General features: G+C 37.8%; 2 protein-coding genes across 2 annotated transcripts in view; one reads left to right on the plus strand and one right to left on the minus strand.

The window, feature by feature from the left end:
- The window catches only part of LOC149254635 (uncharacterized), a 148,670-nt gene that overhangs the window by 48,318 nt on the left and 88,106 nt on the right, over nucleotides 1-12,246 (minus strand). The gene's annotated exons all lie outside the window — the stretch shown is intronic.
- On the plus strand, nucleotides 5,204-6,903 carry LOC149254636 (uncharacterized). The gene is made up of 2 exons (XM_089460917.1): nucleotides 5,204-6,357; nucleotides 6,462-6,903. Exons 1-2 carry the CDS (start codon nucleotides 5,204-5,206, stop codon nucleotides 6,901-6,903), a joined length of 1,596 nt encoding a protein of 531 aa, XP_089317043.1.

Below are 12,246 nucleotides of genomic sequence, written 5' to 3' on the forward strand. Positions count from 1 at the left end.
TTAAAGGATAACCTCACTTTGGTGCAGAATAGAATGAAACAATAGGCAGATCAACATCGCAATGAAAGAAGTTTTGATGTAGGTGACTGGGTATTCCTACGGTTACAACCATATAAACAAATGTACCTCAAGCAAGCTAAGAAGGATAATAAATTATCACCAAAGTATTACGGTTCATACAAGGTGTTGCAAAAGATTGGTACTATGGCATACAAATTGGAGCTTCTTGCAGCTTCCCAAGTGCACCCAGTTTTCCATGTTTTATGCTTAAAGAAGGTTATAGGTGGCAAACTCCTAGTTCAAACAATATTGCCAGAACTTGACGAGAGAGGAAAAATTATATTGGAACCTGAAGCAGTCACAGAAACAAGAACTCGATAGCTACGAAATCGATCAATTTCGGAGTATCTCATCAAGTGGAAGAACTGACCCACTAAAGATTCCACATGGGAGGGTGAGAATTTTATACAGAAGCATCCAAAACTACTCAAGCTTTGAGGACAACACTTTTTTGAAGGAGAAGGGCATGTTAGGTCCCTATAATACTAGTGATTCCCCCATTACCATTGTCATTGTAGCCCTTATTGTTATTGTTGTACCCCTATTGTCCCCATATTGTTATTATTTTGCCCCATAGAAGCCCACTATTGTAATTGTTGTGCCATTATATTATTATTGTTATGTCGGCTTTGATTATATTGTGACCCCTTAAATTTGTATATATAGAAAGGAGGTTTTGTCATTTGTATCATCCAAGAATTATTCATTTTTGTAATGCAAAAGAGGTTGCCCCCTCGAAGAGGCTGATTTTGAGTCGTTGATCTATCTTTTCTTCTATTTTGTGAGTTGGTTACATAACATGGGCTTATCCATAGATTTTTCTTGACAAAATAAATATTTTTTCATCATTACAATGAGTCCAAATGGACCTATGACACATGACAAATATTATTCTTTATCCTAGAAAGACCTAAAAAGATCTAGAAGACCTAAAAACACGAAGAACATGCTTTTGACTCAAACTTGAGTATGAAACCCATACTCCAAAAATAAAATGTAATTTCTTTTTCTTTCTTTATAAAGAATATACAATGTCATGGTTACAATTACATCATAATGAAGACCAAACCTAGTTACAATTTTCAAAACTCCCTCTTAACTAGGGAGGTATTCATGGCACAAGGAATCTCAATCTTAAAGCATTCTCGTAAGAAGATTCGGATTGATAAGCCATCTTTTGTCTAGCATCTTTATCATAACCAACATTGTCCCTCAAGGCCTTAACTGCACAAGCTCATCTTTATTTGTAAGCATTATGTTGGGAGGCTTTACATGATCTGCCACACTACCTCTCAAGGCACATATCTCATCTGGATGTCTACAAGGCATGTCCTTTAAGGACTATTCTTATCTTGGATTCCCAAAACTGAATCCTCAAAATATCGGTCCTCTTCGACTACTCTTATTTTGGATGCCCTACCTCATCATCAGAGCATCGGTCAACAACTTCCTTCCCTGGATTCTACAATCCATAAGAAGTTTCAATCTAGATGCTTATCAATCCTCCAGACTCCATTCTTTCTTTATCGCCTTCACTAAGACTTATGGTTGTTAGTCCTAGTCGAATTCCTGACCCATAAAGACAAAAACTATCTGATATCACTCCCTCTCAATTAGGGAAGAGATAATCACCAAACCAAGCTTACCTCTTAGGCATTCAAGCTTCTTGTTTGGTAATGCTTTAGTCAGTATGTCTGCTACCTGTTCATTTATAGGTAGATAGTGCAACTCCACAACCCTATCTCGTACCAAGCTTCTGATGTAGTGGTATTTGTTGTTTATATGCTTCATCTTAGCATGAAACATTGGGTCTTTCGTCAATCTTATGCAACTCTCATTATCACAATGTATCCATGTAGGGCTAAGTGGTCCTTCAAACAAGTCTAATAGCAACTTCTTGAGTCAAACTGCTTCCCGACATACCTAGCTTCTAGCAATACATTCAGCTTTAGCACTACTCAAAGCAATTGTATCCTACTTTTTGGGTGTCCATGAGATCATGGAAGATTCTAGGCTGAAGCATTCACCTGTGGTGTCCCACTGCCACCCCAATCTAAATTTGTATACCCCGTGAGTTGGATTTCATTCCCAGTGTACTAGAGGCAGTGATATATGTAGTCCAAGGACCCACGCAAATATCTTAGGATATGCTTGGCTGCAATCCAATGATCATGTTTTGGCTCTATCTGAAACTGACTTAGGATATTCACTGCAAAACAAATGTTTGGTCTTGTATTTACCAAATACATCACGGACCCAATCAATTGTCTATAGCAAGTAGGATCCACCGAACTAGATTCTGAATTCCTCAAATTATTCAAATTTATCTCTCTTGGCTTCTGCCATACTTCCAAGTTCTAGTCCCAAATAATAATGCATAATCCCAAGATCCTTCATATCGAACTCGGCTGCCAACTTCTTCTTGAATTCTTGAATCCAATGCTCTACACCTGTGACTAGTAGATGTTAAAAATGACAACTAGGGACAAATCCCACTTTGGGCAGCTTCTTTGAAGAAGATAATTGTGGCATTGAATTCCTCTTTTCGAGAGGACCAAAATCGACCTGTGCCACTGCCAGCTCCTTTGAAGAAGATAATTGTGGCATTGAAAGCAAGCCCACACGTGTAATTTGTTAAGGTCGGCTTGGGGTAAATTAAACAAAGAGAAACCCTCTCCATCTCCTATAAATAGAAGTGACCTCCATCCTCATTAGATACATCCTGAACTCATAATTCTTCTCTCTAAAGTTGGCCTCTACACTAGGAGATCAAGCAAGGAGGACGAAGAGCATGATTTGGGCTATTTTTGTTTCTTATGTAGGTCTGAGTTATTGCAGGAGAAGGCCGCATCCTTAAGGAGAATTTCTGGGCTGATTCATAAGTGTTTTTGTGACTATTTTATGTGGAAGACCTTCTCTACAGCAGGCCGAGTTCCATAGGAAGGAGGCCGAAGCTTTAGGAAGTATGTCTGGGCTAGTTTGATGGGTATTTAGGGACTGTTTTGGGCTGCGTCTATCTTCTCTTTCTGGCCACAGATCCTCTATGGAGATTGCAGGGTTCGGACCTATGTTTGAAGGAAGTCAAGAGATCTAGATCAGTGTAACAGGAATCGGGAAAAAATCGGAATAATCGCGATTTTGAGTCGGATCGGCGGCAGAACGATCCGTTTCGAATCTGGGCGTGTCAACTCGCGTTGACCGAGTTTAACTCGTGGTCAACGCGAGTTCGACGCGCGATTTATGCGATTTCGTCCGATTTCATCCGATTTTTACGAGTCCCGCCAAATTCTAGGGTTGTCGCCTGTTCCCGCGTTTGCATTCCCGCATCGGTGAATTGTTTAACAGTTTAACGGTGCCGGCATAAAATTGCATTGTTTATATTATATAACATCTGTCATTGCAGCATTCGAACCGAAGCATATCCCTGTCGACAGTCGATTCTCGAACGACGAAGCCTGTCTAAGACTCTAAGCGCATTCGAAGTTTGGAATCTGGATTCTGGAACGACGAAGCCGCGGCCCGCATTGGAAGCACAGTCCCTGTCGCGTGAAATTGAAACGCAGGTCAGCGTCACAGTTTTTCTCTTCGACAGTTCGACTGTACATTTCAGCCTTCACCGATAGCTTGCGTCCACTGTACATTTGATATACGTTACGGTTATATCACTTCATTTTTCAGATTTGATATACGTTATATAAATATTATTATGACTTCATTTTTCAGATTGCCAGATTCCATATCGCATTTGATATACGTTATATGACTGTTAGTAATTTGTCATGGTCAGGATAGAGATGTCTTTTTAATAATCACAACAGTTTGTTCAAATTATTTCCACACAGCGGTTGGTAGTCTATTTGTCATGGGAATGGACTAGATTTTTCTTTTTTGGCTAAGATTTTTGTTTTTTATTTTTTTATATATTAACAAGGTCTAGATTGTGCAAAAACTTATGAAACTTGATGCGGTATTAATTACCCCATTAGCTGCTTCAGGCCTTCAGACACAGGCTATCCCATTGACCATTAGAAAAACTGAATTGTAATTATTAACAGGATAGTTCAATAGCAGCTTCTCACTATTACCTACAGGACTTAAGTCTTAGACCGTCCTCAACAGAAAAATGCCCATTGGATTGAGCTACTGAGTCACTGAAGTGGAAGGACAAGTTACAAGTTGTTACAACTTACATTTTTCAGAATATTTACAGTGATAAACTTTACGTTTAATATGTAAGTAGTCTATAAACTTAACTTTTAGTTAGAATATGTAAGGGACTGGTTTAGAAACTTTAGTATATTTCAGAACATTTGTATTAAAGTTTATAATAACAGTCGACTCTTAAGAGATCCCCCTAGGCCAGTATCAAGATCCCCCTAGGCCAGTATTATTTTTTTCAGATACGAATTAGTAAATTACTTTAAAATTTTTAAACTTTAAACTTTTAAAGCTGGCTGGAGAAGGGGTACCAATAACCTTGCACTTGCAGAGATGATGGTTTTAGGGACCCTATTAAAACTTGAAGTTGATATGCATAAAATGATTCAAGCAGCCTCAGTTATTCAGTGATTCATTGTTGGTTATTAAACGAGAAAATGAAATTCACAATGTTGGTCTGGACTCTGCACTGTATTCATAATTTCATAACACTGTAACAGTAAGTTAGTAACTGTGCCTCAAGGACTGAGCCCTCCAACAAATCTGAGCCACAATTCTGTTCCTAGGTGACTGTTCCAAGTAGCACCTGCCACCAAGTCTGAGCTTGAAGCAGCTACAGATATGAGTGTTTTGTCCATCTGTCTTGACTCTTCATTTACTTTTTTAAATTTCTAGCATATTTTAAATTTTTGGATGATTTTTAAATTTGATTTTTTCTTGTCTTTCACAGGACTCATCTTAACAGAAGCCACAAATTAAACACAAGTTCAAAGCAACAACAATGCCGAGAGAGAAGGACTTTGCTTGGGCTTATTGTGACAGGATTCCCGGAGACCCCAGGCTCCTTTGTAAATTTTGCAAAACAAAATGCAGTGGAGGCATTTATAGATTCAAGTTCCACCTTGCAAAAATACCTGGCCATGATATAGGTATTTGCACCAAGGTTGACGAGAATGTCCAACACCAAGCAGCCTTGGCCCTTGAAATGTTAGAGCAGCATAATGCCAAGAAAGCAAAGCAAACTACTGAAATAGGAAATGTTGGAGTTGATACTTTTTCTGTCACTAGCCCCATGTCACCTCAATCTGTTGAATCCTCAATGCCGTTCCCAAGTTTTCCACACATGCCTCAAAGCCATGCCAGTCCTTCAACTCCTTCCTTGAACACTGGAGGTGGAAACATAAACGCCTTTTTTGCTCCCCGCACAAAACCCGGTTCCCAACCTACCTTGGATGGCACTGGTTGGAAAAAAAATATCCATATTCAGGCAAGGAAGGCCATTGCTAACTTTTGGTTCTATTCTGACATACCTTTCCACTGTGCCAGAAGTCCTTATTGGCAAGCTATGATTGATGCAATTGCTAATGCAGGTCCAGGGTTCAAAGCCCCTACATCAGAGAGCCTTAGGACAGATATGTTGTTAGAGAGTGTTGAAGATGTCATGCTTCTGCTAGCTGAGTTTCGTTCATCATGGGTAGAAACAGGGTGCACCATCATGAGTGATGGATGGACAGATCAGAGGAATAGAACTTTAATAAATTTCCTTGTATCTTGTCCCGCAGGCACAATTTTTCTCAAGTCAGTGGATGCTTCAGATAAGGTTAAGAGTGCCCAACTTATCTGTGAAATGATGGAGGAAGTTGTTCAAGAAGTGGGAGAAGAAAATGTTGTACAAATTGTCACCGATAATGCAGCGAATTATATGGCTGCTGGTAGACTTTTTGAGATGAGGCACCCCACTATTTTTTGGACCTCTTGTGCTGCCCATTGCATAGATTTAATGCTTGAGGACATTGGTAAGCTTCATTGGATACATGAGGTTGTGGAGAAGGCAAAATCCATAACCAAATACCTATACAACCACACTATTGTCCTAAACACTATGAGAATATACACTGAAGGTAAAGAAATTGTTCGACCTGCAGTGACTAGATTTGCAACAAATTTCATATCTTTGCAATCTGTGGTTGAGCAAAAGATAAATCTGAAGAGGATGTTCTTGGGACCTGAGTGGATGGGATCTAAACATTCCAAGACCCCTGAAGGCATCGAAATTGCTGCACTTGTGTTTAATGATGGCTTCTGGAAAGATGCTGAAGAGATTATTGCTGTGACGGAGTCCCTTGTTAGAGTTCTCAGGTACTTTTAGTCTTTTAACTTTTTCATTTTTTAAATTTCATTTCAAGCTTCTTTTTATTTACAATGTTTCATATTTCTTTAAATTTGAATGCTTGAACTTTCAGGATGGTTGATGGTGACAAACCCGCTATGGGTTACATTTATGAGGCGATGGATCTCGCAAAGGAGGCCATCAAAAGAAGATATGGGGATGATGAGACAAAGTATATGCCTCTTTGGGACATTATAGATGCACGTTGGGATAGGCAATTGCATTCCCCCTTACATGCTGTTGGGTACTTCTTAAACCCACAATATTTTTATGATAAGAGCAAATTTAATGAGGATGGGGAGGTTGGCAGAGGACTTATGACATGCTTGGAAAGGTGCTTCCCTGATCCAGAACAACAAAGTCGTGTCTTTTCCCAACTACAAGATTATAGGACACCATCTAAATTGTTTGCCTATACCAGTGCTATAAGACAAAGGTCAAAGATGTTGCCAGGTACCCAGCTTGAAGGCTTCATCAATTCATTAAATTTGTTTAAACTTTATTTTGTATGTTAAATGTTTTATTAAATTTTATTTTCTTTTTAAGTTTTTACTATTTACTAATTTGGTACTTCTAGTCTTATACTCACAAACCCTTACCACTTGCTAGGTCTTTGGTGGCAAAACTTTGGTAGTGATACGCCAGATTTGAAGAGATTTGCCATTCGAATCTTAAACCAAGCATGCAGTGCTTCAGGTTGTGAATGCAACTGGAGCATGTTTGAGAAAATACATTCTAAGAAGCGCAACCGATTGACACAAAAGCGCTTGAATGACCTTGTATTTGTCCATTACAATCTACGACTTCGCAACAAACAAATACAAGGTGAGATTCGAGAGCTTGAATTTGAAGGTTTCATAATCTAGTTCGTACTTTAAAAGTTTAAAGTTCAAACTTCAAACTTCAAAGTGAAATTTTAATTCACATTTCAATGTCTCATGATAATGACAGGTATTGATCATTCACCAATTGACTTTGAAGAGTTAGATTTGCAAGCTACAAATGCGGCAGAATGGGTTCAATTAGATGAGCCTCCTCTTTTCAGCCTTCATGACTTGGAGAACTTTGAGAGTCAAGCAAGCGAAGGAGCGGGAGGAATTGCTTCTAGTTCTCACTCTTAAGAGTCTTAGACTCTTAGTTGCTGATTTTTTTCTGATTAGTATGCAATTTTTTACTTTTTTGTAAACTTTTAGAAGCATATGCTTCTAAGGACTCAAGACTCAGTGCTTTGGATCATGTGTGGACTCATAACATATATGAGATACTTATTTATTCATGATATTTTGGACATCTATTGATATTATGCATTGTTTGGACATACCTTTACCCAATATTAATGAAAAATGGTTTTTTTAATTCAATATATGTGTATATTTTTATTTAATGAATTTGCCGATTTTTTCCCGATTTTTTCCCGATCCGATTAAAACTCTTCGCTCTTTTGCCTCGCCGATTTATTGCCGATTCCGAGTCTGGTAACATTGATCTAGATATCATCCTAGCCTGGGCCGCATTCACAGGAAGGGAGAGCGAACTGTTCCAAGGTTAATCACATGGGTTTACTGTTGTTGGTTAGGGCTGACGTGTGCCCTAATCAGGTTCATAATTTGCTCACAGTTAAACTGTTTTGGGTTTCTTATCTTCAGCAAAGAAGACCACATTAATTGGTCCAGGATCAAGGTTCCTTTGGAGAATATGGTGTAGCAGCTTTGACTATTGTTGACCACTGTTTAGGGAAGAGTATGTCTGTTGTTGTTTGAAGGCATAAGCAAGACTTGTTTGGGCTATTTCTTTGGCATTTGGACAGTGATATTAATCATCATATTGACAAGTCAATTCTGACTTTGATTGTACTCTCTCTCTCTGCTGAACATTTGATATTTATTTGATAATAAGATGAATTGATCAAGGCTTTTCCCCATCTTGGGGTTTTCCCCTTGCTTGAGCCAATTCCTGTGTTCTCTTGTCTTGGCTTCTCTTCTGCATATGTTATTGTTCTTTCTTCAATTACTGTCAATGTGATTATGGTTTATGTGATTGCTAATAAAAGAAATGGAATTGAAATTGGGCTCAAATGGAACACTGAAGTAATTGTCCTAAGCAAAAAACATGTTAACCAAAAATTAACAAGGTATCAGAGCTCAGGTGAGGACAAGCCCAAGCAAGAGTGAAAGAGAAAGCAACACTAAGAGAAGTTTGTTGATCAACAGTAGAAGAAGGATGGATTCCTTTGCTTTGGGTATTGATTTTTGCACAAAAATTGCTAAGCTCTTGTATAGTCTTCAACTGTAATGGTGTCGAGTTAAGGATCTTTGTTCTAAGGAGGAGTCTTTTGTCTTACCTCAGATCTAGTGTTCATCAGAACTTGAGGAAACCTTGTGCCAGACCGAGTCACAACAAGGTCTGTTTTAGAGCTCCTACACTTGAAGAATATGTATGGAAGGAATGAGGTAAGGTATGGAAGTAGCCACAGTTGAAGTTTCAGATCTATGGTTTCTGAAAGTTTCAGAAAGGGCTCAAAAGAAGGTCATGTTCACAGTAGCATACCTAGAACCAAGTTCCTATTACAAGTCAAAATCCAAGCGCAACATTTCATAGCATTCTGATCAAAGTGAATGACCTGAGACAGAGAATTCGTTGATTCTCTCTAACTATTTGCGGCCCTGAGGTTCTATCGCACAACAAGGTTTTCTCTGAATGATCCATTCATGATATTCTAATGCATAGCAAATCAAAGTCTTTGGGCTATCTGAAACAACAAACTCTGAGATACGCAGAATATATATGAATAAATACTTTATTAAAATGATGAATAGATAGATGATGATTGATTACAATGGGGTTCCTGGCTTATATACCGCCACGGACACCCTTTGGGAAAGGGCATGATCTTATGATCGTGCCCTTTCATCTAACTAAACCTAAAATTAAACAATAACCTAAAATAAACTAATTTTTTACATAACATTGCCTTCCTCTCGAAAGAATGCTTTGTCCTCAAAGCATAAGTAACGACGGATGTTGTTGAAGAATGATTCATTCTCCCAGAAAGCGTCTTCTTAGGGTAAGTCCTTCCACTTGATCAGATATTCTAAGATGATCAAGGTCGCACATTTTAAAAGGTCTTGGATTAATCTCTCAAGTTTCGTTTTTTGGTGATGTGGATATCGGTATGGCTTGATGTTAACAGGGTCTGGTCTTGCCTTGACTTCTATTGTATGCTCAATTTCCCTATAAGGCGGCATCTTCATAGGTAGGTCTTGAAATACTTTTTCATGCTTCCGAATCAGATCTTGTATCTCTGGTGATTCTTCTCTGGTCATATTTGCAGATAACATTTCTAATTGATGACATTGTACTGCATAAGCAGGTGCTCTTCTTCGACTCAGCTTCATCATCTGAGATGATGATACAACATGATTTTCTGGTGCTTGGAATCCATGTAGTTTGTACTTCTGACCTCCCCATTTGAATTTTATAAATTGTACTTGATGGTTGGCGGCATAAGTACCTAAAGTTCGTAGCCATTGGATACCTAAGACTACATCTACTCCTCCTAACGGTACTGTGAAAAACGAAGACTCTAAACTGAAGTCTTGAATCTGCAATTTAACCTTATGGCATTTTCCCACCTTTTCAATCTTCTTACCGTTAGCTATCATCACTTCCATGTTTGGTAAGGGAAATGAAAATATATTGAGTCTCTTTGCCATGGTTGCATCTAAAAAATTGTGTGCTTCCAGAGTCGACGAGAACCACTACGTTGTTCTTCTTTATGTGTCCTTTTAACTTTAAAGTCTGAGGTTGTGATATACCTGTCATAGCTGATAATGATACTTGTGGAATACTTCCATCATCTAGTTCTGGTGAAAATTCTGGAGCGTCTTCTGTGTCTTCTACGTCATAATCTTCACTGTTTGAATCATTGGTTGCTTCACAATTATATAGGTTCTTTGGTTCTTTTCGTTTAGCACATCTATGTTTGGGGTCCCACTTCTCACCACAGCGTTTACATTTACCCTCTTTTATCCTTTGCATTTCCACATTAGATTTTTCATCTTCACGACGATGTGGTGGAACATATCTTGTATTATTTGAGTCCACATACTGGGGTACCCTTCGTCTTGCATAAGCTTTTTCCGTTGTTGACCAAAATATTGGTTCGGATTTCTTTTCGGTTGTTTTTGCTTTTCGTCTTGCTTCTTCTATAGATGTAATATCATGCATCTCAAGTTCTGCTTGTAAATGGGTTTTGAGTCCCGATATGTATGACTGAATTAGACGAGATTCTGATAACCCAGGTACTCGTGTTACTAAGGTCTCCCATTCTTGAGTGTATTCATCGACACTTCCTTTTTGTCGTAGTTTGATGAGTTTTGAAAAGAACTCTTCTTCCTTTACACCTTGGAATCTTTTGAAGAATGCATCTTTAAATTTCCTCCAGCTAATGACATGTGTTGTCTTTTTTCCACCACATATACCAGTTATATGCTTCTCCCTCCATTTTCATGGATGCATGTCTGAGTTTTTCGTCATCGTCAGTGATGTCATATATCTCAAAGTATTCTTCTGCTTTATTTATCCATGCAACATTGTTTTTTTCGTTCCCATCGAATTTAGGCATCTCAACCTTTACCCTCTTCTGGTATGTGGCTAATGGTTGAGCAAAAAGAGGGTGTTGATTAGTAAGGGTATCCCAAAGTTGCTTGTTTGTAAAGGCAGTGTTACTTGCTTCTTGGTGGTGTGTCGCTGATTTTTTTGGGGATTCAACTTTGTCATGAGAGTCTGTGGACTTAGTTGAATCTGACGAGATGTGTTCTTGATCCTCTTCACCTTCTTTTAATAGCTCTTCGGGTGTACAATTCGACTTTTTACACAGACTTTTCAGCATTGTTAAGACTTCTCTGAAGTTTACTTCTGTTTGAACATGTTGACTTTCCATCTTTATCTCTATTCGATTTGTCGTATCTTCAAGATTTTTGATTTTGTCCGCTTGCTCCCCCAGCTTGCTCTCGACTTCATTTAATCTTTTACTGACCTCGTCGTGGTTGATATTTATCTTATGCTCTACATCCAACAACCTTTTTTGGAAATCCGCCATTGTCATTGTCGACATTGAGAGGGTTTGCGGGGGCGTGTATTTATTTGCCAGCTAAAATATTTTCCTTCCTTTTTTTTTTTAAATTTTAGCTAAAATAAATTTTATACATATAAATTTTAATTAATTAAAATAAATTTAATTAATTAAATTAACAAATATATATATAACTTTTTAATTAATTAAATTATATATATATATATATAACTTTTTAATTAATTAAAATAATTTTAATTAATTAAATTAACTTTTTCTATATATATAAAACTTATAACTAAATTATGTATTTTACATATAACATAAAATATAATTATATATGAATGTTTATATATAAAATATAATTATATATATATATATAATTTATGATTAAATTAAAGTTATTGTTATATAACTTTTATATATATATTTATATTATATATATATATATACCATATATTATTTACGTTACCGCTATTTAATCCAAACGCTATTTAATTGAACGACAGGCACGTTGGATAGTCAACAGCCGTGTCGATTGGCAGCAACCGTGGCAGATTAAACTTCTGATTTTACCGTGATACTCACTGTAATAGAACCCGCGAATATCACCGCAGATGCAGGTAGCTTCGGAACTTGACAGGAGCCGCGAATATCACCGCAGACGCAGGTAGCACGAGGGAATGCTGTCGGATGGGAGGCACAAAGGGAAGTTATTGTGGAAGTCGAAAGCGGAGGGAACGACGAGTAACTCGTGTCAACGGGAGGTCAGGAAAGAGGGTAG

This window comes from Pinus tabuliformis, chromosome 7, assembly GCF_031772625.1.
Source record: "Pinus tabuliformis cultivar Carrire ecotype Pingquan chromosome 7, CPIR1, whole genome shotgun sequence".
Taxonomy (NCBI): Eukaryota; Viridiplantae; Streptophyta; class Pinopsida; order Pinales; family Pinaceae; genus Pinus; species Pinus tabuliformis.

Coding starts and splice junctions, on each gene's coding strand:
- LOC149254636 (XM_089460917.1), top strand. CDS start 5,204: ATGTTAGAGCAGCATAATGCCAAGAAAGCAAAGCAAACTACTGAAATA. Junction 6,358..6,461: donor TCCCTTGTTAGAGTTCTCAG/GTACTTTTAGTC, acceptor TTGAACTTTCAG/GATGGTTGATGGTGACAAAC.